The sequence below is a fragment of the Ornithorhynchus anatinus genome, chromosome 3, assembly GCF_004115215.2.
Source record: "Ornithorhynchus anatinus isolate Pmale09 chromosome 3, mOrnAna1.pri.v4, whole genome shotgun sequence".
Taxonomy (NCBI): Eukaryota; Metazoa; Chordata; class Mammalia; order Monotremata; family Ornithorhynchidae; genus Ornithorhynchus; species Ornithorhynchus anatinus.
Window position 1 is genome coordinate 33,776,427 of NC_041730.1, and position 27,330 is coordinate 33,803,756.

General features: G+C 40.6%; 1 protein-coding gene across 1 annotated transcript in view; it reads left to right on the forward strand.

Annotated features, from left to right (window-relative positions):
- Positions 1-2,819: 2,819 nt before the first annotated feature.
- Positions 2,820-27,330, forward strand: part of ZDHHC13 (zinc finger DHHC-type palmitoyltransferase 13) — a 33,443-nt gene continuing 8,932 nt past the window's right edge. Inside the window, exons 1-14 of the mRNA XM_001506130.5 lie at positions 2,820-2,922; positions 9,983-10,131; positions 11,573-11,695; positions 12,732-12,809; positions 14,926-15,070; positions 16,815-16,879; positions 19,206-19,368; positions 19,521-19,646; positions 21,077-21,210; positions 22,187-22,287; positions 24,221-24,345; positions 25,258-25,320; positions 25,863-25,956; positions 27,192-27,275. Coding sequence (XP_001506180.2) covers positions 2,896-2,922; positions 9,983-10,131; positions 11,573-11,695; positions 12,732-12,809; positions 14,926-15,070; positions 16,815-16,879; positions 19,206-19,368; positions 19,521-19,646; positions 21,077-21,210; positions 22,187-22,287; positions 24,221-24,345; positions 25,258-25,320; positions 25,863-25,956; positions 27,192-27,275 — 1,477 coding nt within the window. The 5' untranslated portion in view covers positions 2,820-2,895. The remainder of the gene's footprint in view (positions 2,923-9,982; positions 10,132-11,572; positions 11,696-12,731; positions 12,810-14,925; positions 15,071-16,814; positions 16,880-19,205; positions 19,369-19,520; positions 19,647-21,076; positions 21,211-22,186; positions 22,288-24,220; positions 24,346-25,257; positions 25,321-25,862; positions 25,957-27,191; positions 27,276-27,330) is intronic.

Here is a 27,330-nt window from a genome sequence, read left to right on the forward strand (position 1 = left end):
TTTAGCCTTCAAAAGATGAAAGTTCCATTTTAATTCTAAAAACAAAGAAAGCATGGTAAAATCAAAAGGTAAAGACAGCATACTCACAGCCCCCATCATCTAAGGCTCTGGAAACACTTCACAGACGTTAATGAGTTCTCATTCCACTACTAGGTGATAGGTGTTATTATCCCAGTTTTATAGATGGGTAAACTGAGACAGATTTTAAGTAGCTTACTGAAATGTATCATGTTAGCAGAACAGAATATCCTGTCTTGCCAATTCAGGTTCTGCTTCTACCCACAAAAGGAGTTGAGAAATTCCATCAGGAGGGAAGCAGTGTGGACTAGTAGTTAGAGCAGGGGCCTGGAATCAGAAGGACCTCAGTTCTAATCCCAGCTCCACCGCTTGCCTCCTGTATGATCCTGGGCAAGTCACTTCACTTCTCTATGCTTCATCTGTAAAATGGAAACTAAGACTGTGAGCCCCATGTGGGACCTGGACTGTGTCCAACATGATTACCTTGTATTTACCCCAGTGGTTAGTATAGGGTCTGGAAAATGGTAAGCGCAGAACAAATACCATTAAAAAAAGGACAGCGTTAGATCATGTAGCTAGCGTTATCAATAGGATTGCTGATTCCCCCATCTCATTTTTTATTAATGGCATTTGGTAAACCCTTACTATGTGCCAGGCAATGTACTAAGCACTGGGGTAGATGAGAAGCAGCGTGGCTCTGTGGAAAGACCCCAGGCTTGGGAGTCAGAGGTTCATGGGTTCTGATCCTGGTTCCGCCTCTTGACAGCTGTGTGACCTTGGGCAAGTCACTTAACTTCTCTGTGCCTCAGGTACCTCATCTGTAAAATGGAGTTGAAGTAACTGTGAGCCCTATGTGGGACAACCTGATTACCTTATATCTACCCCAGCGCTTAGAATAGTGCTTGGCACATAGTAAGCGCTTAACAAATATCAAAATTATTATTATTCTATTCATTCATTCATTCAATCATATTTATTGAGTGCTGACAGTGTGAAGAGCAGTGTACTAGGCATTGGGGAAAGTATGATACAGTAATAAAGAGAGACAATCCCTGCCCACAACGAGCTCACAGTCTAGAGGGTGCGGAGACAGACATCAATACAGGTAAACAGACATCGATATAAATAAATAAAATTAAGATATATATACCTAAGTGCTGTGGGGCGGGGAGAGGGGGGAAGATACAAGCAGATCAGGTTGGACTTATGTGGACTTAGTCACAGGACTTATGTGAACCCCACATGGGGTTCACAGCCGTAATCCCCATTTCATAGTTGGGCTAATCGAGGCACAGAGAAGTTAAGTGACTTATCCGAGATCATACAGCAAACACGTTGGCAGAGTCCGGAATTAGAACCCAGGTCTTTCTGACTCTCAGGCCCACGCTCTAGCCAGTAGACCAGGCTGCTTCTCAGTAATAATGATGGTATTTGTTCAGTGCTTACTATGTGCCAAGCACTGTTTTAAGTGCTGGAAAGACACGCTTCTCAAGATTCATAGACTAACCCCTCCAAGTGGAAATAATCCCTGCCCCCGATAACAATCGGATGAAAATTCTCCGGCCAGTCTTTGAGTAGGGATGGTCTCTATCTGTTGCCGACTTGTCCATTCCAAGCGCCTAGTACAGTGCTCTTCAGATAGTAAGCGCTCAGTAAATACTGTTGAATGAATGAATAAGATCGGGATGAAAAAAGAATGAATTGCGATGGAGACTAGACCGTTTAGACCGTTTAGACCGTGAGCCCGTCACTGGGCAGGGATGGTCTCTATCTGTGGCCGAATTGTCCATTCCAAGCGCTTAGGACAGTGCTCTGCACATTGGAAGCGTTCAATACATACGATTGATTGAATAATGGAGGAGAAATGAAGGGAGACAGTGTGGCTCAGTGGAAAGAGCCCGGGCTTGGAAGCCAGAGGTCATGGGTTTGAATCCCGGCTCTGCCACCTGTCAACTGTGTGACTGTGGGCAAGTCACCACTTCTCTGTGCCTCAGTTCCCTTATCTGGAAAATGGGGATGAAGATGGTGAGCCTCATGTGGGACCACCTGATGACCCTGTATCCCCCCAGCGCTTAGAACAGTGCTCTGCACATAGTAAGCGTTTAACAAATACCAACATTATTATAAACGGTCTAAACCGTCTAGGCTCCATTGCAATCGCTCTTTTTTTCACCCCAATCTTGTTAATTCATTCATTCCTTAGTATTTATAACAATAATGTTGGTATTTGTTAAGCGCTTAGTGTCCATTCCAAGCGCTTAGTACAGTGCTCTGCACATAGGAAGCGCTCAATAAATACGAATGAATGAATGAATGAATGAATGAATGAATGAATGAATGAATGAATGAATGAATGAATGAATGAATGAATGAAGGAGAAGTGAAGGGAGCGTGGGAAGGGGCGGGAGCGCAGCAACCGCAGGGGACTCCAGAGGCCACGCCCCTCTCCGCCGTAGCCAAGGCGGGGATTGGTGGGCGCGGTGGGGAGGAGGCGCCGATTGGTGGGCGCGGCGGGGAGGTGCTGATTGGTGAGCGCGAATGGGAGGAGGTGCCGATTGGTGGGCGCGATTGGGGGGAGGCGCCGATTGGTGGGCGCGATTGGGGAGAGGCGCCGATTGGTGGGCGCGAATGGGAGGAGGCGCCGATTGATGGACGAGGCGGGGAGGCGGCGCCGATTGGTGGACGAGGCGGGGAGGCGGCGCCGATTGGTGGGCGCGGTGGGGAGGGAGGCGCCGATTGGTGGACGAAGCGGGGAGGGGGCGCCGATTGACAGGTGGCGGAGCCCGAGCTGGAGCATTAGGAAAGCGGCGAGCCGCTGACAGCAGCGGGAGCGGGAGCGGGAGCGGCCGGAATTTCCCCGCACAGCCCCATGAGGACATGGCGGGCCCGGCGCTGAGTGCCCAGGTGAGCGCGGCCGAGGGCCGGGGCGGCCCGGGGGCGGCGGGGGCGAGGGAGGGGGCGACGACGAGGTCGGAGAATTAGGGAGCCCTCCTGGCCTCGCTGCCCGCAGGGAGCCTCTCTCCTTCTTGCTGACTTGTGCCTTCCAAGCGCTTTGGACCGTGCGCGGCACATAGGAAGCGCTCAATTTTGCTGAATGTACTTTCCAAGCGCTCAGTCCAGTGCCCCGCACACTCTAAGCGCTCCGTAAATACATTGCTGAATTGCCCTTTCTAAGCGCTCAATACAGTGCGCTACATACAGCGCTCAATTTTGCTGAACTATACTTTCCAAGCGCTCAGTGCAGTGCCCCGCACACTGTAAGCGCTCCGTAAATACGATTACTGAATTGCCCTTTCTAAGCGCTCAGTACAGTGCGCTACATACACAGCGCCCAATTTTGCTGAATGTACTTTCCAAGCGCTCAGTCCAGTGCCTTGCACACTGTAAGCGCTCCGTAAATTCGATTGCTGAATTGCCCTTTCCAAGCGCTCAGTACAGTGCATTACACACAGCGCTCAATTTTACTGAACTGTACTTTCCAAGCGCTCAGTGCAGTGCCCTGCACACTGTAAGCGCTCCGCAAATACATTGCTGAATTGCCTTTTGTAAGCGCTCAGTACAGTGCGCTACATACACAGCGCCCAGTTTTGCTGAACTATACTTTTCAAGCGCTCAGTGCAGTGCCCTGCACACTGTAAGCGCTCCGTAAATACGATTGCTGAATTGCCCTTTCTAAACGCTCAGTACAGTGTGCTACATACACAGCGCTCAATTTTGCTGAATGTACTTTCCAAGCGCTCAGTCCAGTGCCCTGCACACAGTGAGCGCTCCGTAAATACATTGCTGGATTGCCCTTTCCAAGCCTCAATACAGTGCGCTGCCCACTGTAAGCTCTCCATAAATACAATTGCTAAATTGTACTTTCCAGGCGCTCAGTACAGTGTGCTGCACACGGTAAGCGCTCCACAAATACCATTGCTGAATTCTACTTTCCAAGCGCTCAGTACGGTGCTCTGCACACTGTAAGCGCTCACTAACTACGATTGTTGAATTGTACTTTCCAAGCACTCAGTTCAGTGCTCTGCACACTGTAAGCTCTCAATAAATACGATTGGTTAATTGTACTTTCCATGCGCTCAGTACAGTGCTCTGCACACTCTCAGCGCTCCACAAATACGATTGCTGAATTGTACTTTTCAAGCGCTCAGTACAGTGCTCTGCACACAGGGAGCGCTCAATAAATACGAATGACAAACCCTGAGGGAAACCTCCACCAAGATGTGTGTGGGTGAGGGGTCGGGAATGTGGGGGAATCCCCTGCCTTCCAAGGAGTTAAGGCCAAAGTGCCGGGAAGTGGCCCAGAGTTTCCTTTAGCTCAGGGAGAAATTGGAGCAGAAGAGGAAATTCCAAGTGTGGGCCGGGGAGAGGAAGTTTCTTTTGATGGAGCCGGCAAGTTAGACACCTGTGTTGCGCAAGTGCATTCATTCATATTTGTATTTGTTGAGCGCTTACTGTGTGCAGGGCTCTGTACTAAGAGCTTGGAAAGTACAATTCGGTAACGGATAGAGACAATAGCAATAATGTTGGTATTTGTTAAGCGCTAACTACGTGCAGAGCACTGTTCTAAGCGCTGGGGTAGATACAGGGGAATGAGGTTGTCCCACATGAGGCTCACGGTCTTCACCCCCATTTTACAGATGAGGGAACTGAGGCACAGAGAAGTGAAGTGACTTGCCCACAGTCACACAGCTGAGAAGGGGCAGAGTTGGGATTCGAACCCATGACTTCTGACTCCAAAGCCCGTGCTCTTTCCACTGAGCCACGCCGCTTCTCTATCCCCACCCAAACCCTACCCAACAAAGAGCTCACTGTCTCAAAGGCTCACAGACAGCAAAACAAGTAGACAGGCATCAATAGGCATCAAAATGGATAAATAGAATTATAGATACACATCATTAATAAAATAAATAGAATAATAAATATGGACATCTATACACAAGTCCTGTGGGGCGGGGAGGGGGCTAGAGCAGAGGGAGGGACCCAAGCTCTGAGGCCACAGGTCTCTCTCAGAAGCCCGTGACTTGGTTTCCCTCCTCTGCGACCGGATATCCTGCCTTTCCCTCCCACACGGAGTAGCCATTTACCACATTTCGTTCATTCATTCAAGTGTATTTATTGAGCGCTTACTGTGTGCACAGCACTATACTAAGAGCTTGGAAAGTAGAATTAAGCAACAAATGTTGTTCAACATCTCTTCCTGCTTTTCAGCCCTGCTTCTTAACCCCCCACGGTTTTATAAACCAAGGTTTAAGTGGGGAAAACAAGGACTGTCCGTAGGTACCCCAGATTTCCTTTTTTGAGAAAATGATACCACACAGCGAAAGGGAAGTGCTTCAGAAAGGGAGTTCACGTGGTGTAGTCCTGGTCTCTTGTTTCTTGTGGTCTGCTTTAGAACTGCCAAGGAAACTGAACTGATGATAAGCTCATGCATAACAAAATTTGTTCTTCATTTTCAAGAACCTTTAGAGGGCTTAGGATTCGTTGCTATACGACTGAAAAGCAGTCATTAGTAAAGTGAGAAATGGATTATCCCCCTCCTTCTATCAAAGGTGTGGGAAGGGTCAGAGAATGTTCTCCCCGAAATTATCACAGGAATGTAGGTAGGCAAGGAAGAATTATAATACAGAGTGGCATCTTGCCAGAACTCTGGGACTTCCCTCTTATGCAAGCGACTTGGATCTGTTAATGGCCACTTGGCACTTGGGCTGTCATTTTGGGCTACATATGATAGTGTGGCAGCCTCGTGCCCATTCATTTTGGGTTGAGGAATTGATTCTGAGTTAATTAAATGCCCAGAATAACTTGTTCAGCATGCGTGATGTATCCCATGGAGAAATTAATTCCATGTTTTGTGGAACTCCTCCATTTTCTGCCTTCTAATAGTTTCGATTTGTAAGCACAACCTTTTCTCTCTCTCTTTTTTGGCTTATATATTTCCATTGCTATTTGGCATGCCATTATTACACCACTGATATTTTTGTACTCCTCCTGATGTACAAGCGAGATTTTGGAGAGAACCAGGGGAATGAACAGAAATGGAATGTTGATGAGCATCCCTGGCATGGATTTTTGGCTCTCCTGCCATGTTGGCTGTACTTTTTCAGGGACTGTTTAACATTTAGATGGGAAGTACTGTACAATAGCAGAGTTGTGAGGGGAGAAAAATCTACTTCAGGAAATTCTATGATGTGAATTCTAATTTAGTTAAGAGCATGTAATTCTATTTAAGACCCTTTTAATAATAATAATAATGTTGGCATTTGTTAAGCGCTTACTATGTGCAGAGCACTGTTCTAAGTGCTGGTGTAGACACAAGGGAATCCAGGTTGTCCCACGTGGGGCTCACAGTCTTAATCCCCAATTTACAGATGAGGTAACCGAGGCACAGAGAAGTGAAGTGACTTGCCCACAGTCACACAGCTGACAAGTGGCAGAGCCCGGATTCGAACCTATGACTTCTGACTCCAAAGCCCGTGCTCTTTCCATTGAGCCACGCTGCTCCTCACCCTTTTGTGATTCCCTCTGTCCTATTTCAGCCATATCAAAAACAGTCAGACCAGTTATTTCCTTATTTGAGACAATCTCACTGATTATATTAGAAGGAAGTAATCTTGATTTAAAAATAATTCCTGGAAGGATCAAACAGAGCACTAATCTTTAGGCTCACATAACTTTAATATTTAAATGAAGCTTAAATTTGAATGTTGGTTCTAATTGTTTTCTCTGCTGCCACTCCAAGTGACCCATCTCTAGCACCTTGTGGTCAGTATGGAGGTGGAGAATTCAGTGGTCCCAGCAAGTCTCAAGATTGAACTCTCCAAGATTTTTCATCTTTTCCTGCTGCCAACGTCACTTGACTTAAACAGTATCTCCTACTGCTTCCCGGTGAGGGGACTCTTCCTATTCTCTCAGTCAACTCTCCGGACTAAGTCCTCTAAATACAGAGCGAACAAAGCCCTGTCTCTCCAGGTGTGGAGAGTGCTTTGTCTTAATGAGCTCAAATTCCACTCTTCTTCCCTCCTAAATAAAGGATCTAGTCATTTACTTTAAAAGTTGAATAACTCACAAGTACATAAAAATTATCTAAGAACAGCAAACATAAAATAATTTCAACCAGAACTGCCTTCTCTCGCTTCTAAAATGCGCCTATCCCGCCGTCGACCCCTGGCCCACCTCCTACCGCTGTCCTGGAATGCCCTCCCTCCTCTCATCCGCCAAACTAACTCTCTTCCCCTCTTCAAAGCCCTACTGAGAGCTCACCCCCTCCAAGAGGCCTTCCCAGATTGAGCCCCCCCATTTCCTCTGCTCCTTCTCCTCTTCCCCCCCCACTACTCCCCCTTCCCCCTTCCCCTCAGCACTGTGCTCCATTTGTATATATTATTTATTACCCTGTTTATTTTGTTAATGAGGTGTACATCTCCTTGATTCTATTTCTCTTGATGATGTCTTGCTTTTGTTTTGTTCTGTTTTGCTCTGCTGTCTGTCTCCCCTGTTTAGACTGTGAGCCCGTCATTGGGCAGGGATTGTCCCTATCTGTTGCCAAATTGTATATTCAGGTGCTTAGTACGGTGCTCTGCACATAGTAAGCACTCAATAAATACTATTGAATGAATGAATGAATAACTTGGTTTTCCAGTCAGCCAGCATGCAGCAACTGCCTTGCCAGCCTGCTTCAATTCTCTGTTCCTCCTACTGAGGAGCAGAGAAATCACATTTCCTATCAGTAGCCCAAAGTCTTGAGTTTATATTACAGTGAATATATTTTCCCCCCCACTGCTCTCATAGCCACCACTTCACCTAAATCCTCTTCTCGATTGGTTCTTCTGTAGCCAGGCTCTTTCTGTGGTGTTACCATTATTGCTCCTGGAGAAGGCATCTAGGCCAACCTATTAGTATTGTTGCCTTTTACCTTTAATAAACAACCTTATTTAGAAAATATTCCTACCCAACTCATTCTCAGGGACTTCCAGGTGTCTTTTTACCTATTCCTCTAAGTCCAGTAATTATAATGTACCTTTGACATTTATTGGTTACACTGGAAGAAGTTCACCCAGCCCCACACCATCTGGACTCCCAACAACCCTTTCTCCAGTTTATCAGAAAAAGGAGAAAGTGTCAGTGCTGACTTTTTCCAACTTGTGTAAAAATGGGAAGGTTGTGGCTGTGTTCTTATGGAGTGCTGCAGGACCTCACTTGCTGAAAGTCCTGTTGCCTGACCTGCTGTATAGTATTCTCCCAAGCACTCAGTACGGTGCCCTGCATTCATTCATTGTTATATTTTTTGAGCACTTTCCATGTGCAAAGCACTGTACAAGTGCTTGGGTGGGTACGATACAACAACAGGCACACAGGAAGCACTCAATAAGTACAGCTGACCCATGTTCCAACCCTGGCTCTACCCCACTTTGTCTGCTGTGTCACCTTTGGTAAGTCACTTAAATTCTCAGTGCCTCATTTTCCTCATTTGTAAAATGGGGGCTCTCTGTGAACTCCGTGTGGGACAGCGACTGTGTCCAACCTGATTATCTTGTAGCTAGTCTGTATTTAGAACAGTGCTTGACACATAGTTAGTGCTTAACAAATATAATAATAATGGCTATTATTATTATTATCTTGGAGGCCCATAAGACTAGGACTCTGGGACCTGCTGCCACTACTCTGTGCCTAGACTAGCCACCCCCCAGCACCTCAGGATACTGCTCCAGAAGCCACTTTCCCTACATGGGCAATGGTTGGCCCGGGCCTGAGTCTTATGTGGCTTGGTGCTGCTTTTAAAACTAGCCTCCTGGGTCTCCTGCAGCAGCCCAGACCAGCCTCCCCCAGCTGCAGGACACGACATGCCAGAAAACTATCTTTGCAACTCTTAGAACGCTGAGGAGGCAGTGAAGGGCTACTTACTTTTAGCAGTTTGAGAAATCTCATTGGGAGAACATTTCTTGTTTTGAATTAGTTGTCCTGAATTGTTGACTCTTTCTTGTTTGTCTTCTGATCCATTGTTACCATTGTTTTTATTTGTCATCCTCACCTCAATTGTGAGTTCAGTGTGGGTGTGCCTGATCTGTTTATGTTTACTCTCAGGCTTAGCAAAGTGTTTGGTACATAGTTAATGTTTAGTAAACATAATAAACTAAGAAGATAAGCATCACAAAACTTCCACTCTAGACACTTTCCATTTATAAATTAGGCCTGGGAATGGCAGAAAGGGTGATAGAACCTCCTGCTAAGAAAGAAGTACAGACAATGCTTGATAAAGCCCCTTAAAAGCAGAGATGTTGTCTTTTACTTCTGTTGCACCATCTAAGCCCTTAATATAGTACTCTAGTTGTATTAAGCATTAATAAATCCTGTTGACTGATTATCTAAAATCATGGGAGGCAGGATGAGCATGGAAAATTGAAATGAAAACATTACTTGAAATTTAAACTGTAGGTAGAAGTACTCTTCCCATTCCTTCAAATGTTTTGGGTTTTTTAATTTGTTTTTTTTTTGCATGATAGAGCTATTGACAACAGCCAATGTTTTATATTTTTTTCTCCTTGCCTGGGCCTTATATGCAAATGAACAGTAATAAATCAAGCATTAGAAGGAAAATAGAAAAACAGAAGGTGTCCCATAATAACCAGACACTTCTCTTTAAAGGTTTAAGGTCAAGTTCAATGTCTCTTTCAGATATACTTTTGGGATTCAGTATACATTCGTGTTTCTTTCCTTAAGGAACAAGTTCTAAGATGCAGTTTTGGCTCTCTACTCTGATGCCTGTGTGGCTGTAGTATTTTATAAACAGCTTATTTTACCCAGCCTCATTTGCAGAATTGAGAACATTGAATAATATCTCCCATATGACTTGCTTCTGATGCTTTTCAAATATATTTTTACTTGACTGATAGTAACAAATGTTTGCCCAGTTAATTGGTTGTTGCATGCCATTAATGTCTCTATTATGCTTTGTGTTATAAACCTCTAGTGCAGAAATCACAGCCATGGCTTCCATTGGTCTCCAGGACTTGGACGAAGAAACATCTGCCCACATGAAAACAAAGAGCTATCAAAGGAGAAAGAAACATTGCCTCTTGTAGAGGATGCTAGCAACTGTGATATTGTGAAAGCAACCCAGTAAGTGTTTAAATCTCTTTCCTTTCCTGCATTATATTTAATTATTGTATATGTCCTCTGGTTTTGTTTAAATATCAGTCGCATTTTAGTGTTGAGGAGTAGTGGATCAAAACTGGGAATTGGAAAAATCCTTAAAGCTGAATTTAAATAAAATCACTGAGTCTTCATTGTGGTGAACTTCAAAATGTGGATGCAGTTGAAGTGTACAGTGTATAGCCTTTGTCGGTCATCTATATTAAAGGTGAAGGTGTTACAGTTGCCTTCACTTCAGCACTTTGCACCGGAAATGATAGTGTGTCTAGAAAGATTTTTTCTTAATGAGACTGAAAATAATGTATTTAACATTAAGGTAAAATCCTTATGTTAAGCAAATATTTGCTTTCTTTTAGAGTTAAATCGTAGTCACTTAAGCACTCCATAATAAAGATTTTCCATGTGTTTGTGTTAGCAAAAGAAATTAGAGAGGAAGGAGTTATCCCTGGATTTTATACATTATATCTTTTTTTATTTGCTTTCTAGGACATTTTCTGGTAGTTGAAGAGAGAAATAAAGGGTTGGGGAAAGCACATTATTAATGTTGGGGAATGAAACTCTAGTAATTTACCATGTGTGTGCGAGGAAAGTAAAGGCTAGCTACAAGTATTTCCTTCCACTATTAAAGCTGAATCATTTCCTTTAGGTCATTAACAGAACCAATCAATTGAAAGACTTTTTTTCCTTTCCCAATAAATATGAAATTGGGATTAAAGGATAATATCCCTAAGCAGTGTTCCTTGTGTATGTATTAGCAGTTGTTGCTACTATCTATGCCTACGCCTATATTCTCTATCAATATTAAGGATAGGTTGAAAAAGGCACCATGTAATATTTGGCCCTGGGCAAAATGATGAGCAAATCAGTGTTAGTACTCAGATACTAGAGCTATTTTGAGCCTTTTTTTGTGTTTAAGTGCTTATTTTGTGCCAGGCACTGTTCCACCTCTTAGTATAGTGACTGGCACACAGTAAGCGCTTAACAAATATCATCATCATTACTAAGCACTGGGGTAGATACAAACTATAATCAGTTTGGACATAGTCCATGTCCCACACGGAGTTCACAGATAGCCCCCATTTTAGAGATGAGGTCACTGAGGCACAGAGAAGTGAAGTGATTTGCACAAATTCACACAGCAGACAAGGGGTGGAGCCAGAATTAGGACACACATCCTTCTGACTCCCAGGCCCGTGTTCTATCCACAGGCTGCTTCTCGTTGTGGGCTCTGCACTCAGCATCCAGGTGCCATTGATTGAATGATTAGCGAGAGCTGAAAACTTAACTCTGATTTCTGGTTGCAGCATTATTTTTTTAGGTGAAAGATTCATTTGAGAATGGGAAACTCAATTCATGGAAATAAATGACATGTAAAGTGCTCTAAAATCAATGTTTTTCCTTTCTTGAGATATGGGATATTTGAGCGATGCAAGGAGTTGGTAGAAGCTGGATACGATGTCAGGCAACCTGACAAAGAAAATGTGTCTCTTCTACATTGGGCTGCTATAAACAACAGACTGGATCTTGTAAAGTAAGACGGGGTACCTGTATATGTTTAATAAATGCTAAGATTTGTACATGAGATTGGCAGAATGTTTTTCCTTTCCTCATTCTCCTGATTACTTTCTCCCCAAGATGTATAGTAACCCATCTGTAGTAGTTCAGACTGAATTATTTCTACCTTTAAACTTGCTTAATAATAGAGTTGTCATCCTGCATGAACTTTGCTTATTTCTTAGGAGGGAATTTAAATATTTTTCCTGGATACTTAAGAGGCAAACTTACTTAACATTAAGTTCCAACAACATAAGTAGGGGCCATGCCAGGTGGATCAGTACTTTATTAAATTAGAGTCCTTCCTCTTTCCTGCCCAGGGAACTCTGATAGTAGGTTGTTTGCCTAGAGCACCTATGCTCTTCTAACCCCTGCTGGGCTTTCATGACCTTAGAATCCAGGCAGGTTGCTTATAGGCTGATAGGGGAGGAACACAGACACCTGCAGGCCTGCAATATGAGGCTGTGATGTGTGACTGACTATAGGGTTTTATTTTTTTCAAGGAATTTCTCATTCACTTTTTCAATACTGAAGTTCAAATTTATTCATAAACTGAACAATTTCTATTATCAAACTCCCTTTTCTTCCAAGTTAAGGATGCCACATCTAAACGATATATTAGTATTTTGAGTGTGCTGTATATAGTAGAATGTACAGAGAACACACATAATAAAGTTGTGGGCAAGGATTGTCTCAATTGCTGTATTGTACTTTCCCAAGTGCTTAGTACAGTGCTCTGCACACAGTAAGCACTCAATAAATATGATTGAATGAGTGATTACGTATGAAAGATAACATAACTGAAGTATTCACATGCCAAAAACATTTCACCAGGGACTTGCAGAAAATTAAGACTTTTTTCCAAGTTTCACAGGCTGGGAAGTTCCTTTTTTTAGTGACTGATTTTGTGTTTGAAAACTTTGCTGAAGAAGGAAAAACTGTTGCTTTGGCATTGTATTTATTTCTTATTAAGGGGTTTTCACATGGTTTTATTTGTATAATTTATTTTGCAGGTTTTATATTTCAAAAGGTGCTGTTGTTGACCAGCTGGGTGGCGATTTAAATTCAACTCCACTTCACTGGGCTGTCCGGTAAGATTTTTACAATTCTGACAATCTTCTTCATAGAGCTAAAATCAATAAAGGCCAAGTTTTTTAAAAAAGTCACAACCATCTTTGAATAATCAGTTTATTACTCACCATACATGTCTTATGTTATTTCTACTTATAGTCAGGATTATATCTAATCATCGTAGTATTCTGAAATTTATTGGCCTAATATTAAAGAAACACTTACAATTGGTTGATTATTGATTCTGTCATTATAACACTGCCCACAAAAATGTAATATATTCTAAAAATGAAATTGAGATCAAAGCAGCGGAACAAATATAGATTTTTCCAGGGTTGAAAGTCAATATCAATTTATCTGGGATTGGAGGCAGGGCCAAGGCATTTATGTGGGAATGGGGGAACCAGGCCAAACGTTTCAAATGGTGCCCGTGACAATGAGTACTGTTTCTGCACACCGCACAGCCTGCTGAGGATGGTGGGAGCACCATGGGCTTCCAGGTCGAGGCCACACCCTGCCTGCTGAAAGAGTGAGAGCAACGTCACCAGCCTAGGTCAACTTTCCTCCCTACTCTCATATTAGACAGCCCTCCTGCCCACCTATAGCCATTCTAGCTGACCATGGGAGCTGACAATACTGCATGTGACTGAATGGCTGTCTGGCACATAGAATATTGACCCTGCATCTTGGCCTCAGGTGGGCGTTGTGTTTCTTGAGGGCCATTCCACTCCTTGGCACATAAACAAGGGAGGGGCAGCCCAGCCCCTGGGCCGGTGTGGACTCTCCAGCCTGGGCGTCTTGGCTCAGTGCTGGGCAAAAAATAATAGTAATTCAAACTGAAATTGGCATAACAACACTTACTGTTTTAGCAGTGTGGCATTCCAGACTGGTCTCGATTACTTCCATCCTTGGGTTTTTCCCATGTCTAAGTGTTTGAGTCGGATATAGTGGTTTAAGTGTGCAGTTTACTCTTTCATAGGGCTCATGAATAATAGGCTCAAATGTGCTTGTGCCACTCTGCCCTTTCTAGTGTACAAGATAGCTGAGGTCTATGCTTGAAATGGAAGAAGTTTGTTTGGAAAACTGCTCCAGGGAATACTTAAATACTGGTATCTATAGCTTAGGTTTTCAGCCAGATGACTGTGTAAGAACATGGCTAGGGCTGATAAAATAGCTTTTTGTGATCCAGTCATTTAAGTCTATGTAACATCTTGGAACAAAATTCTTTGTCTAAGAAGAAGTTGTAAGATTAAAAGCATTGGTGTAAATACTTGAAACGATCACTTACGCACATCTCTTAATGTTTAAAACGTCTAGTCATTCTGGCAGCACCCTTCTGAAGCCATTCAGATAGAGGACGATCTATCTTACTTTGCAAGATTTTCTTAGTAGGCTTCATATTTTAATATTTAATAGTTTATTCTTTGCTCTGAAATTTTTTTCAGCATATCTACAATATGGATTTAGAGTTTTATATGATTTAACCCAATTCCTACTCCCTGGTTCAGTTTTAAAAATAGAAGTTAAGTTTTCAAAATATGAAAAAAAATACATTTTTTTAAAAATCCATATTGGCAGGGAGTGAGAAACTAAAGCTAATTTATGAATCTGTCCTAATTTTGCAACATTCAACTTTTGTATCTCTTGTTTGTAAGCACATTTCTCTTAGAGATCATGTCTCAGAAATATATTGAGTTTTGAATTGTTACCAAAGTCAATGCTCTAAATTAAGCCAGCTTGCTTTAATATTGCTTTGAATAGGTAGTCATGATGTGGAATTTTTAGCCATTCATGTGATTTGTAAAGGCTTTAAGTGAGTAGTAATAATAATATTTAACAAGTGCTTACTGTGTACAGAGAACTGTACTAAGCATTGGGAGGGAATACACAGGTGGGCATTAGATACGGTCAGGTGGTATTAAAAGAATGCTTATATTCAGATGTTATATGAGAAACATAAAATGAGTTAAAAATAAAGTTTCGAATGTTTGAAATTTAATCTATCTAAAAATAAATCCACATTCTAAATATCTAATTTAAACCCTTCATCCTGTTTTTCCTTATAATATAAATCTTCTACATTCTGTTTTTTCCTTCATATATAATGTTGTTCAGAAATATTTCTATCTTTTTCAGACAAGGCCATTTACCTATGGTAATATTGTTATTGCAATGTGGTGCAGATCCCTCTCGTATCGATGGTGAAGGTTTCAGCAGTATCCATCTGGCAGTATTATTTCAGCATATGCCTGTCATAGCATATCTTTTATCAAAGGGACAGGTATGTATTTTTGAAATTCTTATTGTTAATAATGTTGGTATTTGTTAAGCACTTACTATGTGCAGAGCACTGGGGTAGATACAGGGTAATCAGGTTGTCCCACATGAGGCTCACAGTCTTAATCCCCATTTTACAGATGAGGGAACTGAGGCACAGAGAAGTTAAGTGACTTGCCCACAGTCACACAGCTAAGTGGCAAAGCCAGGATTTGAACCCATGACCTTTGACTCCCAAGCCCAGCCTCTTTCCACTGAGCCACGCTGGTCAGTCAATCAGTGATATTTATTGAGTGCTTATTGTTTGCAGAATGACATACTAAGAGCTTGGAAGAGTATACTAGGGTTGGGATTTCATGATCCCTCAAGGAGTTTATGTCTAGTGGGGCAGTCCCGATATTAAAATAAATTACGGATAAGGGAAGCAGTAGTCTATAAGGATATGTACATAAGCCTTGTAGGTGTGGGGTGAACATCAAAATGCTAATGGTACACGTGCCTAGACACAAAAGAGAAGGAGAATAGGGTTGGGGGATTAAGGGTTTATTAGGGAAGCTCATTTTGGGTAGGGAATGAATCTGCTAATTCTGTTGTATTGCACTCTTCCAAGAGCCTAGTACAGTTCTTTGCACGTAGCAAGTACGTGCAGTGTGCAGATATGCAGCGTGGCTTAGTGGAAAGAGCACGGGCTTGGAAGTCAGAGGTCGTGGGTTCTAATCCTGGCTCTGACACTTGTCAGCTGTGTGACTTTGGGCAAGTCTCTTAGCTTCTCTGTGCCTCAGTTACCTCATCTGTAAAATGGGGATTAAGTCTGTGAGCCCCAGGTGGGACAGCCTGCTGACCTTGTATCTACCCCAGCACTTAGAACAGTGCTTGGCATATAGTAAGCACTTAACAAATATCAATATTATTATTATTATATGACGAGGGAGGGAGTTTCAGACGAGAGAAAAGAAGTGAAGAAGGGGTTGATGGTGAGAGACAAGATCGAGATGCAGCAAATAGTCCTATTAAGAAAGGTTAAATTATAAGATATAAAGCATGTGTCAACTTTTTTTTGCCAAATATGTTTTTTTTTCTGGTGACAAAACAGTTTATATATTAGCAGTCTCCTTCCCTGGTGATCATATTTACAGAAATACTTTTAGGCAGTAGGAAAGGTTGTCAACTTTTAAAGCAATCACTTCATATCGATTTTAGCCAATTGAAATAAGATCACTATAACCTAGTTAAGGCTCAGTTGAAGGATGTCAAATTCTAGTGGAATTTTTTCTTTTCATCATCTGACTTGGTCCTTCTTACCACTTCCGACATCTCGGTTATCATGGCCCATAGATCCTTCATCTGTAACATGGTCTATATATGTAAGTAGGCCCATCTCTAAAGAATGGTTGCATTTTGATTAATCTTGATTTCCAAAGGGAATTTAGATGTTACTGTTTACACTTTCTCATAACGAGCACAATTTGATAAGAGAGAAGAGTATTCTCAAGACTTCCATTTCCTACAACTCTCAGCTCCTCTCCTAATGCCATAGGGAATTTTTTCCTTTCAAAAAATATTGGTTTGACTGATCAAATTTAGGACACAAGGCAGTTTTTTCAATGTGATTTGAAATAATCAACTTCTCATTCTAAGTGCATTAAAAATGGTGACTGCACTACAGAAAGAAACACTTGGGATACCTTGTTTTTCATGTTTTGTTCAAAAAGTTGTTTGGAACAATTCTTTTTTTTTTTTTGGAATAGAGTATAGATATGACAGATTTAAATGGACAGACACCACTTATGTTGTCAGCACACAAGGTTCTTGGGTAAGTAATGAATTAATCTTAATTCTATTCCATCCCAATTTTTGTTTTCTTGAACTTTGATATTTACAGAATTCATTGAACTCAATCATGTGCTTTGATCATTAGAAATATGTTCCTGGGAAACCATATATATGGTGGAACTATTATTCTGTCCTCATTCTTTATGCTTTGAGGTATTTTTGGGTATTAATCCTGGCTTCTCCACATGTCTCTCTTTCTACTGCCCACCCCGTACATTCGCTCCTCTGCCGCTCACTTCCTCACGGTCCCCTGTTACCGCCTGTCCCGCCATCAACCCCTGGCCCACGTCCTACCGCTGTCCTGGAATGCCCTCTCTCCTCACATCTGCCAAACTAACTCTCTTCCCCTCTTCAAAGCCCTACAGAGAGCTCACTTCCTCCAGGAGGCCTTCCCAGACTGAGCCCCCCCTTTCCCTCTGCTCCTCCTCCCCTCCCTGCCCTCTACTCTTCCCCCTTCCCCTCCCCTGAGCACTGTGCTTATTTGAATATATTATTTATTACCCTATTTATTTTGGTAATGAGGTGTATATCTCTATGATTCTTTTTATCTTGATGATTTTGTCTTGTTTCATTTTGTTCTGTTTTGCTTTGCGGTCTGTCTCCCCCGTTTAGACTGTGAACCCGTTATTGGGCAGGGATTGTCTCTATATGTTGATGAATTGTACATTCCAAGCTCTTAGTACAGTGGTCTGCACATAGTAAGCGCTCAATAAATATTATTGAATGAATGAATGACTGCTGTGTGATCTTGGTTGAGTCACTTAACTTCTCTGGACTTCAGTTCTGTTATCTGTAAAATGTGGATTAAGAGTGTGCATCCCATGTGCAACAGAAACTGTGTCCAACCTGATTAACCTGTTTCTACCCCAGCACTTAGAACAATGTTTGAATGGGGATTGAGACTGTGAGTCCCTCGTGGGACAACCTGATTACCTTGTATCCACCCCAGTGCTTAGAACAGTGCTTGGCACATAGTAAGCACTTAACAAATACCATGATTATTATTATCAGCGATTAGAACAGTGTTTGGCACATAGTAAGTACTTAACAAATACCATTATTGTTATAATTACATAATGAGCACTTAATAAATACCATAATATTAGGGTGTAGTGGATAGAAGCAGCGTGGCTCAGTGGAAAAGAGCACGGGCTTTGGAGTCAGAGGTCATGGGTTCAAACCCCGGCTCTGCCAGTTGTCAGCTGTGTGACTTTGGGCAAGTCACTTCACTTCTCGGTGCCTCAGTTACCTCATCTGTAAAATGGGGATTAAGACTGTGAGCCCCACGTGGGACAACCTAATTCCCCTGTGTCTACCCCAGCGCTTAGAACGGTGCTCGGCACATAGTAAGCGCTTAACAAATATCAACATTATTATTATTATTATTAGAGCATGGGCCTGGGAGTCAGAAGGTCATGAGTTCTAATACTGATTGCCACTTGTCTGCTGTATGGCCTTAGGCAAGTCACGTAACTTCTCTGTGCCTCAGTTACCTCATCTGTAAAATGGGGATTATAAGTCTGTGAGCCCCATGTGGGACAGGGACTATGTCCAACCCGATTTGCTTGTATCCACGCCAAGGGTTATTTCAGTGCCTGGCACATAAGTGCTTAAATACCACAATTATTATTACTATTCCCCAGAGTCAAGGTAAGATGACTACTGTGACACAAGTAGAATTTAGCTAATGTTGCTTGTGCATCTTTGAATGGACACAAATTGAACTGTTATTGATCTGCTTGCTCTCTTCCAAGTGGGTTAAAAAGGAAATTTAGTGCTTTTTCAGTTAACACAAAATACAGGGGTTTTTTGTGTTGTTTTTTTACATTCAGACTATAATTTTCAGGGGAGAATATTTGCCTCTAAGTCGTCCTCTGACATTCACCTTTTTTATGGCTCTATCTATTTGCAGTTGGCTGGATCCATACTTACCCACTGCTTTCTGTTGTCTCCTTGGCCACCAGCAGCTGCAGCCTCTCTGTTCGGTAGCTGCTCCCATTTCTTTACCCCTACCAGAAATTCTAGTTGGCCACAAGTTGTTGGATAAACTTTGTAGTGTTTTTAAGTGCAGCCACTGTTGAGCAAAGAGAGCATTATGCAGTTTCTTCTTATTCGTGGGGATTTCTCTATTAGGCTACAAATACTGAGGGACTATTGTATTTAATAGACTACAGTGATCATCCTGGAGCCTGGCCTTATAAATTTCACTAAAAGCATTTGCGGTAAATTCATACTTGTAACTTAAATGTATCAGAGGAAAAACATTTTCTCCAAATAATGGCATTTTTTCTTAATTTTGGATGCAGATCAGAACCAACTGGATTTCTTCTAAGATTCCATCCTTCCCTCAATGTGGTAGACAAAGTAGAACAAAATACTCCTCTGCATTGGGCAGTTGTAGCAGGAAATACTAATGCAGTTGAAAAACTTTTGGATGCTGGTTCAAGCCTGGATATCAGAAATATCAAGGTATGAGTGGATTTTTTTTTCTCCCCATTTCATGACGAATCACTGTCATGGATCCAGTGACTTCAGGGCTGGGATTCTTTTTAGAAATCTTTGGATTTGTTAGAAACTTATAAGGCTTTAGAAAGAAACCTAACACTGTAATTTTTTTCAAGGGAGAAACACCACTTGATCTTGCCCAGCAAAGCAGAAATCGTCTCATTATTCACATGCTCACAGCAGAAGCCAAGATAAGAGCAAAGAAAAACTTCAGATTGTTCAGGTGGCTACAGAAATGCGAGGTATTTTCATGCAGGGTCAGGCTGTGGGTATCATCAGGCCAGTACTTCAGTTTTGATTTGGGGGAATCAAAGGAAGGATAATTTGGACATCATAATCCTATTTTTACTTGACTTTTTGCCCCAAATCTTGAAAATTTGGTTTAAGAAAAACTGTCACAGTAAACTTTCTTAGAAGCATTTTTGTCATAACTGATTTGCTCAGAAATTTTCAGTAGCACTTTGAAGTTTGTTCTGGAATTATTTCTGGAATTTCTGGAAAGAAATGTTGCTTCCTCCCTTGGCCACACATGCCCCCTGAACCCACGTGACTTCTCCTTCATTGCTCTTTTTTAAAAAGTTTGCTGAAGGGCAGACTTCTGCCGCCCCATCTTTGGACTTGATCTGGGATTCTGATTGAGAGATGTTTGTGGGCCAGACACCAAAAATTGATCCATGTTAAATTTAGTCTTCAATTTGAATCTTAGGGGAGAATTAAGTACAAAACTTTTGTAATTGAAATTACATTCTCAGTGTGACTAGAGATAGGAGTATATTCTCTAGTGGTACTTTTTACTGTCATTTCTCATGGAAATCGATTCCATCTATTTTGAATATGGTCATCTGGTGAGTACATAATAATAGTAATTAATGTTTTTATACTTTCAAAGTGATTCATAATTAAAGCATTTCTGTGTGGCAGGTCATTATTTATTATGTAGCTAAGCCCAATTGAGAAAGAGGTAACTTGAGCCAGTTAAGATTGTTGGTTTATAACTAGTAGATTGAGGATTAGAGTTTATTATGGCCTCTGCCTGGGAACCCTAATACATTTTCTTTCCAACCTGATTGCCAGACATCTTAAAATTTGAACATCCCTCTTACAACTCAAGTCTATTCAGATCTCACTGTGAAATTTTGAAAAAAAGAACTTTGAAAAGAGAACAGAATACTTTTTTTAAAGTTTAATAAGCAAATTCAACTGTAGTTTGGAAGAACTTATTGCAGTAAGGTTAACACTGAATGCAGTGTCAAAAAGTATGCAAGTTCATGGCTAGTGTCTGTATTTAGTAAAGGAAAACAACCACTCAAAAACACCACCCATCAAGATTTTCCTGGCTGCTCTCATTCTGCTAATGTTTTAGAGATAATATATCTGATGTATAGAAGTTCAATAGTAATGCTCAGAATCACATTTTTCAATTTTTATTGAAATGATTGTTTTCAGATTAATTTCTCCCAGGCTCTGGACCCAAATTGTTTTGCCTAGCATATTTAATTATCTGTCTGTTAGAAATCACATGCATGTGTGTTACCAGGCTTTTGGTAGTCTATAATCAATTTCGATGTCCTTGCTGTTGGCCAAGTAGATATTAATGTCATGGGCTTTTTATTCAGTGTAATACATACAATACATTTTGCATATAATATTTTAATTATGGATATCTTACTAGCTTTTCCTGCTGTTGGTGCTTTCCGTGATTACCATGTGGGTTGTAGGATACATAATGGACCTCAATTCAGATTCTTGGCTTTTAAAAGGAAGTCTTCTTGTCGTGGTACTTTTTGTGACAACTTTATTTCCAAGGTTTGTATGTTTGAATTTGGGAGTTTTGTCATAATAGCTCTGTTGCAGATAATGTTCATTCCATAGTAACTTGAATGTTTTTTAGTCCTGGTTAACTGGATTTCTGTACTTTTCCTGAAATGGGAATGTTGTTGACCAGCAAAGTCTCGGCTTAAGTGTGAAAGAAAGGTTTTATGTTGTATTCGTCATCATAGAAGGAAGAGTTGAAAGTACCTTAATGTAGGATGTAGCAGCTCTTTCAAATAGTAAGATGGTTTAATAATTGTTATTGCTATTACAGTTATCCAGATGCATTCACATCTAGCTTTATCTCTTTTGACAGTTATTGCTATTTTTTCCCTTAACTATTTTATGCGAGAAAGACCATCAGTAAAGATAATGAATACGTTTTTAATTTTGAATAAAATATACTTTTATGTTTTTTAAATAAATTTAATAGAAAGAAACAATTTGAATGACTTGGCTCTGTGATTCAGGCATATTCTTGCAAAAGGGAGGCTTAAAGTAAAAATCACGAGCTTCAACTGTATAATTATTGCGTACTTATAAAGCTGGTTGAAAGGTAAAAGTGTGTTTGCAGTTAAGCCTGCCATATGTATTTTTGTTTACAGGCGAGATAATTTTGTGAAAATTTGCTACTGGACTTGTTTGAATTTATACAATATTACAAAATATTCTGATAATGAATCAATCGTATTGAGTACTTACTGTGTGCAGGTCACTGTACTAAATGCCTTAGAGAATATAGTACAATGGACTTGGTAGATACATTCTCTGCCAGAGATATACCAAACCAGATGACTGGATAAAAAATATACAAAGTCCAGGCCATTTGAGTTTAAGATGATTGAGTTGTCAATTGAAATAAAGTTTTCTTTTGTGGAGAAGGGAATTATAATTAATCCCTGAAATATAAATGTATATTTGGTTAGCCCTATCTTTAGAAATATATTTGTCTTTTCTTTTTTTATCTCAGGTTCTTACTGGAGTACAGGAGTCTAACATATTTGCCAGCAATCATTTTGCTAAGTTCCATTTTTTGGATGTTGGTGACGTGGTTTATCTTATTTTTGCCTGATATCCTTTCTGTTCAGAAACTATGGCAGGTCTTGTTTCTCAAAAGTTGAATTCTCCAAAGGAAGTAATGCTATCCCAAACTTGAATACTGGAAGAAATCTAAGGAATTTGCACTAATGGAATATCACTGAAGAAAGTTTCTGCATGAATAATGGTCAGTATTTTCTGAAAACAGAATGTGAATCAATCAGTCTTGACTGTACACTGTACTGTACTTGTACTTGGGAGAGCACAATACAGTAGATTCAGTAGACACATTTGTTGCCCAAAGCACATGTTAATAGTGGAAGGTGTCTGACTTTCTTAATTTTAAAAGAATAAAATATGGAATATTTTTTGACAGAAATTAATATGTTTTGATTAGTTTTCTGCACTGTTCAAGGGAAGAATATTCATTTCAGTTAGCCATGAGTTGCTTGGCATTTGATGAAATTATTTAGATTGAAGATTTTAGGTCCTGTTAATTCTTGAGAATTGACAGTACTCTTTTTCATATAGGGCTAGAGTTGGAGAGATGAACTATTTCACTTCATAATAATGTGATCGGCAGCAAAGTTGATCCAGGCACCATATATAAAATGTGATGTCGAGGATGTGATCTGCTGGGTCAGTAGATGGCATACTTCACCATTAGATATAGGCATATATTTTCATGTACAGTGTCGAACTTAAAATGCTGCTTAAAAGTTTTCAGCTATTGCTGCGCTTGCAACTGCTAAACTGCAGTCTCATTTTCCAGTCATTCTCACTAACTGAGACTGAAGGCGGAAATGTATCAATATTGTCAGTTCCAACTGTAAAATAGCCCCTCTTGGTACCTATGGGGTACCTAACAAAAAAAGCATTTATTTTCATGTCTGTCTCTCCCTCCAACTGTAAACTTCATGAGGGCAAGGATTGTATCTACCAACTGTATAGTAATCTTCCAAGCACTTAATACCATGCCTTGCAACAAGGAAGCACTCAAATACCATTGATTATTTTTTTTTTAAACTTAAAATTCATTCATCCATTCAGCTGTGTTTATTGAGCACTTACTGTGTGCAGAGCACTGTACTAAGTGCTTGGAAAGTACAATTCGGCAACAAATAGAGACAAGCCTTACCCAACAGTGGGCTCACATTCTAGAATGTAATTTCATTTTTTAATATGTTGAATTCAGTAAGTAGGGTGAGCTGTTTCTGGCTGCCAACAAATAAGTGTTTTAAGACTACTGCACCTCAATAGTTATGGAAAGATTATGTAAATATGATTAGTTCAATCATAATTATGAAGATATATTTCAAGGTAGGCACCATCACACTTTATCACCCAACATCCTCTGCTCCCTCTGGAAACAAAATACTGAGATGATATTTATTGGTCTAACCCAGATTGGTATTACTTATGTCTTTATATATTACATGCATGCATATATGTATGTAGCATGGCTTACTGGAAAGAGCACGGGTTTGGGAGTCAGAGGACACGGGTTCTAATACCGGCTCTGCCACTTGTCTGCTGTGTGACCTTGGGCAAGTCGCTCAACTCTCTGTGCCTCAGTTACCTCATCTGTAAAATGGAGATTAAAACTGTGAGCCCCACATGGGGCAACCTGATTACCTTATATTCACCCCAGCGCTTAGAACAGTGCTCAGCACATAGCACCTAATAAATACCATTATTATTATTATAATGTTTAAATAGTTGCCTTTGTGTTTTAGAAGATACCACTAATGTTGAAATCTGCCTATGAATTTGTGTTTGACAGAACAGGCTATGAGGGTCCCAGAGTCCCTGCCATATTCTGCTTATATTAAAGGGCGTCCCTTGGTTTTATATTTGCAGCACCTGATTTTCCCCTTTTTTGGCTATAAATTAAGTACATTTAAAAGCTATGTTTACATTGTAAAGGTCAAAAAAGCTATATCAGTGTTCCTTAACACAACCTAACATTTAGCAGGCACCTTTTTCCAGGTTCCTTTCTTTCTCAGCGTGATAGGTCTCCTCTACTTTTTCTACAAAACTTGGGGAACTGATCCTGGTTACATTAAGAGTTCAGAAGAAGAAAGGAAAATGGTATTTATTTTTATGAGCTTACCTGTTATTAATTGGGCGGTTATGCAGTCACTGGGCTTCATCCATTGTACCTTTCTCTTCTGTTCTACTCTTTCTAATATAAATAGCAAAATATTATTGTCCTATTGGGAAGACTAATTTTTTACATGAATGGTTTTTCTTAATTGCTATCACAGTTTTCAGAGAAAAACATTTTAAATAATAATCACTTGGTCTGTGTCATTTGGAGTGCTTGGAAAGGTAAAGAAAAAGGCATATTAAGTTGGAGCCCTGCCTAGGCTAAGCTCAGCCTTCAAGTCCCAAGTTGGAATGGGTTTTTTTTGGACCTCTGGAGGCTTAAGAACAGAGCTGGAATGCTCCTGAACAATTTTGAAAGTGTCACACAGAGGTGGTTTTCTTGAGCTGTCCAGCAGCCCTAAAGATAGCCACACCTCTGGAAAGGAGCATGGATCAGCTTTCTGATTGGCATGACTCCTTCTCAGTCCTGGCCCATGTGGAGCTGTATATTCCTCCTCGAAGTGAGGGGGGGTTAGTAGGACTTCTTCCTCTGAGGACATTGGGAGAACAAGTGTCATATTCATTTACTATGAAGCCTGTAAAATGTGCCATCGCAGGATAAGACTTTCAGTACATGTGTTCTTCAGTAGCACTTGCTCCGACAAACACTGATTTGTTTAAGCAGATCAGAAGTGATTTCCTTTACTGTTATGGAGCTTGGACAGGTTCGTCTGTGTGCATTCAAATTTATTAGTCATGATTGAAATATATTCTTGAAAAAAATCCTCTGTTTCAAGCACTGTTTGGTTTGGTGGCAACTATTCCAAATTGCTTTACCAGCTGCCGAGGTTTCAGTATAGGCTTTGGAGAATAGTACATTAAGTGCAGTCGTTAATCATACCTCATGTCTTTCAGAATATTATTACCCTTGCAGAATCTGGCTGTCTGGACTTCAGAACGTTTTGCACATCTTGTCTTGTAAGTGAGATGATACCATATAATTTTCACAATAAAAGGAAATGACTGAAAACTTTTATGTATGAATGAGTTGTGTAGTCATTTAGGAAGATTGAACTTAAATTGTGCCATATTTTGAAGTGTGTATGTGTTAACCATTATGGGAATGTGTGGGGCAGAAGCATCCTAGGAAACGATGCTTTGTGGTGGTGGGGTTATTTTGTGTGTGTTTACCATGCCTCTCTCCCATGCAAGCCTAAAGAGTAAAGTTTACCATTCAAAATATTGAAAAATCCAGGTCATTAAAATGTTTCCTTTTTCATTTTATGGGGATAATTTTAAATAATTTTAAAATTTTAAAATAATGAAAAATACCTATCATTTACAATAGTGAAGTTTTATAATTGATATTTTATTCAAAAAGTGATGAGGATTTACCTTAAATATGAAACACCTCTAACATAGTTGGGAAAAAGGAAGTCATCAAAAATCACAGTTTTGTTTCTTTTATGCCTAGCCTGGATGAAAATTTTAATTGAGGTTTTTTTTTCAATCCCAATTAGATAAAAAAGCCTTTAAGGTCCATGCATTGCCATGTCTGCAACTCGTGTGTAGCCCGATTTGATCAGCACTGCTTGTGGACAGGAAGATGCATAGGTGAGATTTCCTTTTGTTAGTCATTTTTAAAAGCCTAGAGCTGGAATTGCTGCCTTGAGTGTGTTTTGATCCCTTGGTGGATCTTAGTGCTGGACAGGTGAAAAAATGGGGGCAGGCACCTGTGTGGTCTATTATCTTGCATGTGTTCTTTAGTAGTGTATTGTATTATCACCACTGCATCAGCCTCTTTGCTGACCTCCCAGCTTTCTGACTCTCCCCACTCCAGTCCATACTTGACATTGCTGCCTGGAATGCTTTTCCAAAAAAGAATTTAGTTCACATCTCCCTACTCTTCAAAAAACCTCCAATGGTTGCCCACCCACCTGTGCATCAGGGAGAAACTCCTTACTTTTAGATCCTTAGTCAACTCTCCTTCTCCTACCTAATCTCACTGATCTACTAAAACACAGCCTGCACGCTTCACTCCTCTAATACCAACCTACTCTCTGTATCTTGATCTCATCTGTTCTTGCCCATGTCTTCCCTCTGGAACTCCTTCCACATTTATGTCCAGTAGACCACCAATCTCCTCCATCTTCAAAGCCCTCCTTACATCACATATCCTCCACAAGGCCTTCCCCGATTCAGTCCTCATTTCCCCTACTCCCTCTCTTATCTGTGTCAACTATGCATTAGCATCTGTACCCTTTAATCACTTTCATATTCACTCCACCCTTGGTCTCATATCACTAATGTACATATCTTTATACTTGGACATTTCGGTTTTCTGTAATGTATTATAATGTCCGTCTTCCCCTCTAGACTCTAAATTCCTTATGACAGAGCTTACCTCTACCCAAATCTATTGTTTTATACTATCCGTAACACATAGTACTGTGCTGTGCACATGATGTATAATGAAGTACTCAATAAATGCCATTGAGTGATTGAGAGTGGTCTCAGAGGTTTTCAGAAAGAAACTCTGTACTTAGCGCTTGGGAAAAGTACAACACCATTCAAATTCATAACCATTTTTATTCACACCCTCACATTTGCAAGCCAAAAAGAGGTTTCCCTTCATTTTAAAAGCAACGAACTTTCCCAAAATAAGGATATGATCTTAGAGCATAAAACTCCCATGTTTTTCTTGATGAATTTTAAAACTGTTACGGCTTATTTTCATTTGAGTTCAAGGAGAGCCTTCAACAGCAGCATTTTGCCATAAGACAAAAATAGCTTGACACTGAAAAACAAGTGATTTCAAGTCTTTCCTTTTTTATTTCTTCCTAATTCAGGTTTTGGAAACCATCACTATTACATATTTTTCTTGTTCTTCCTTATTGTGGTGTGTGACTGGATGTTATATGGAACTTTTCTCTGTGAGTATTTTTTATTTATACACACCATTTCCTCTGCGTCAGCACTTCCCCTTCT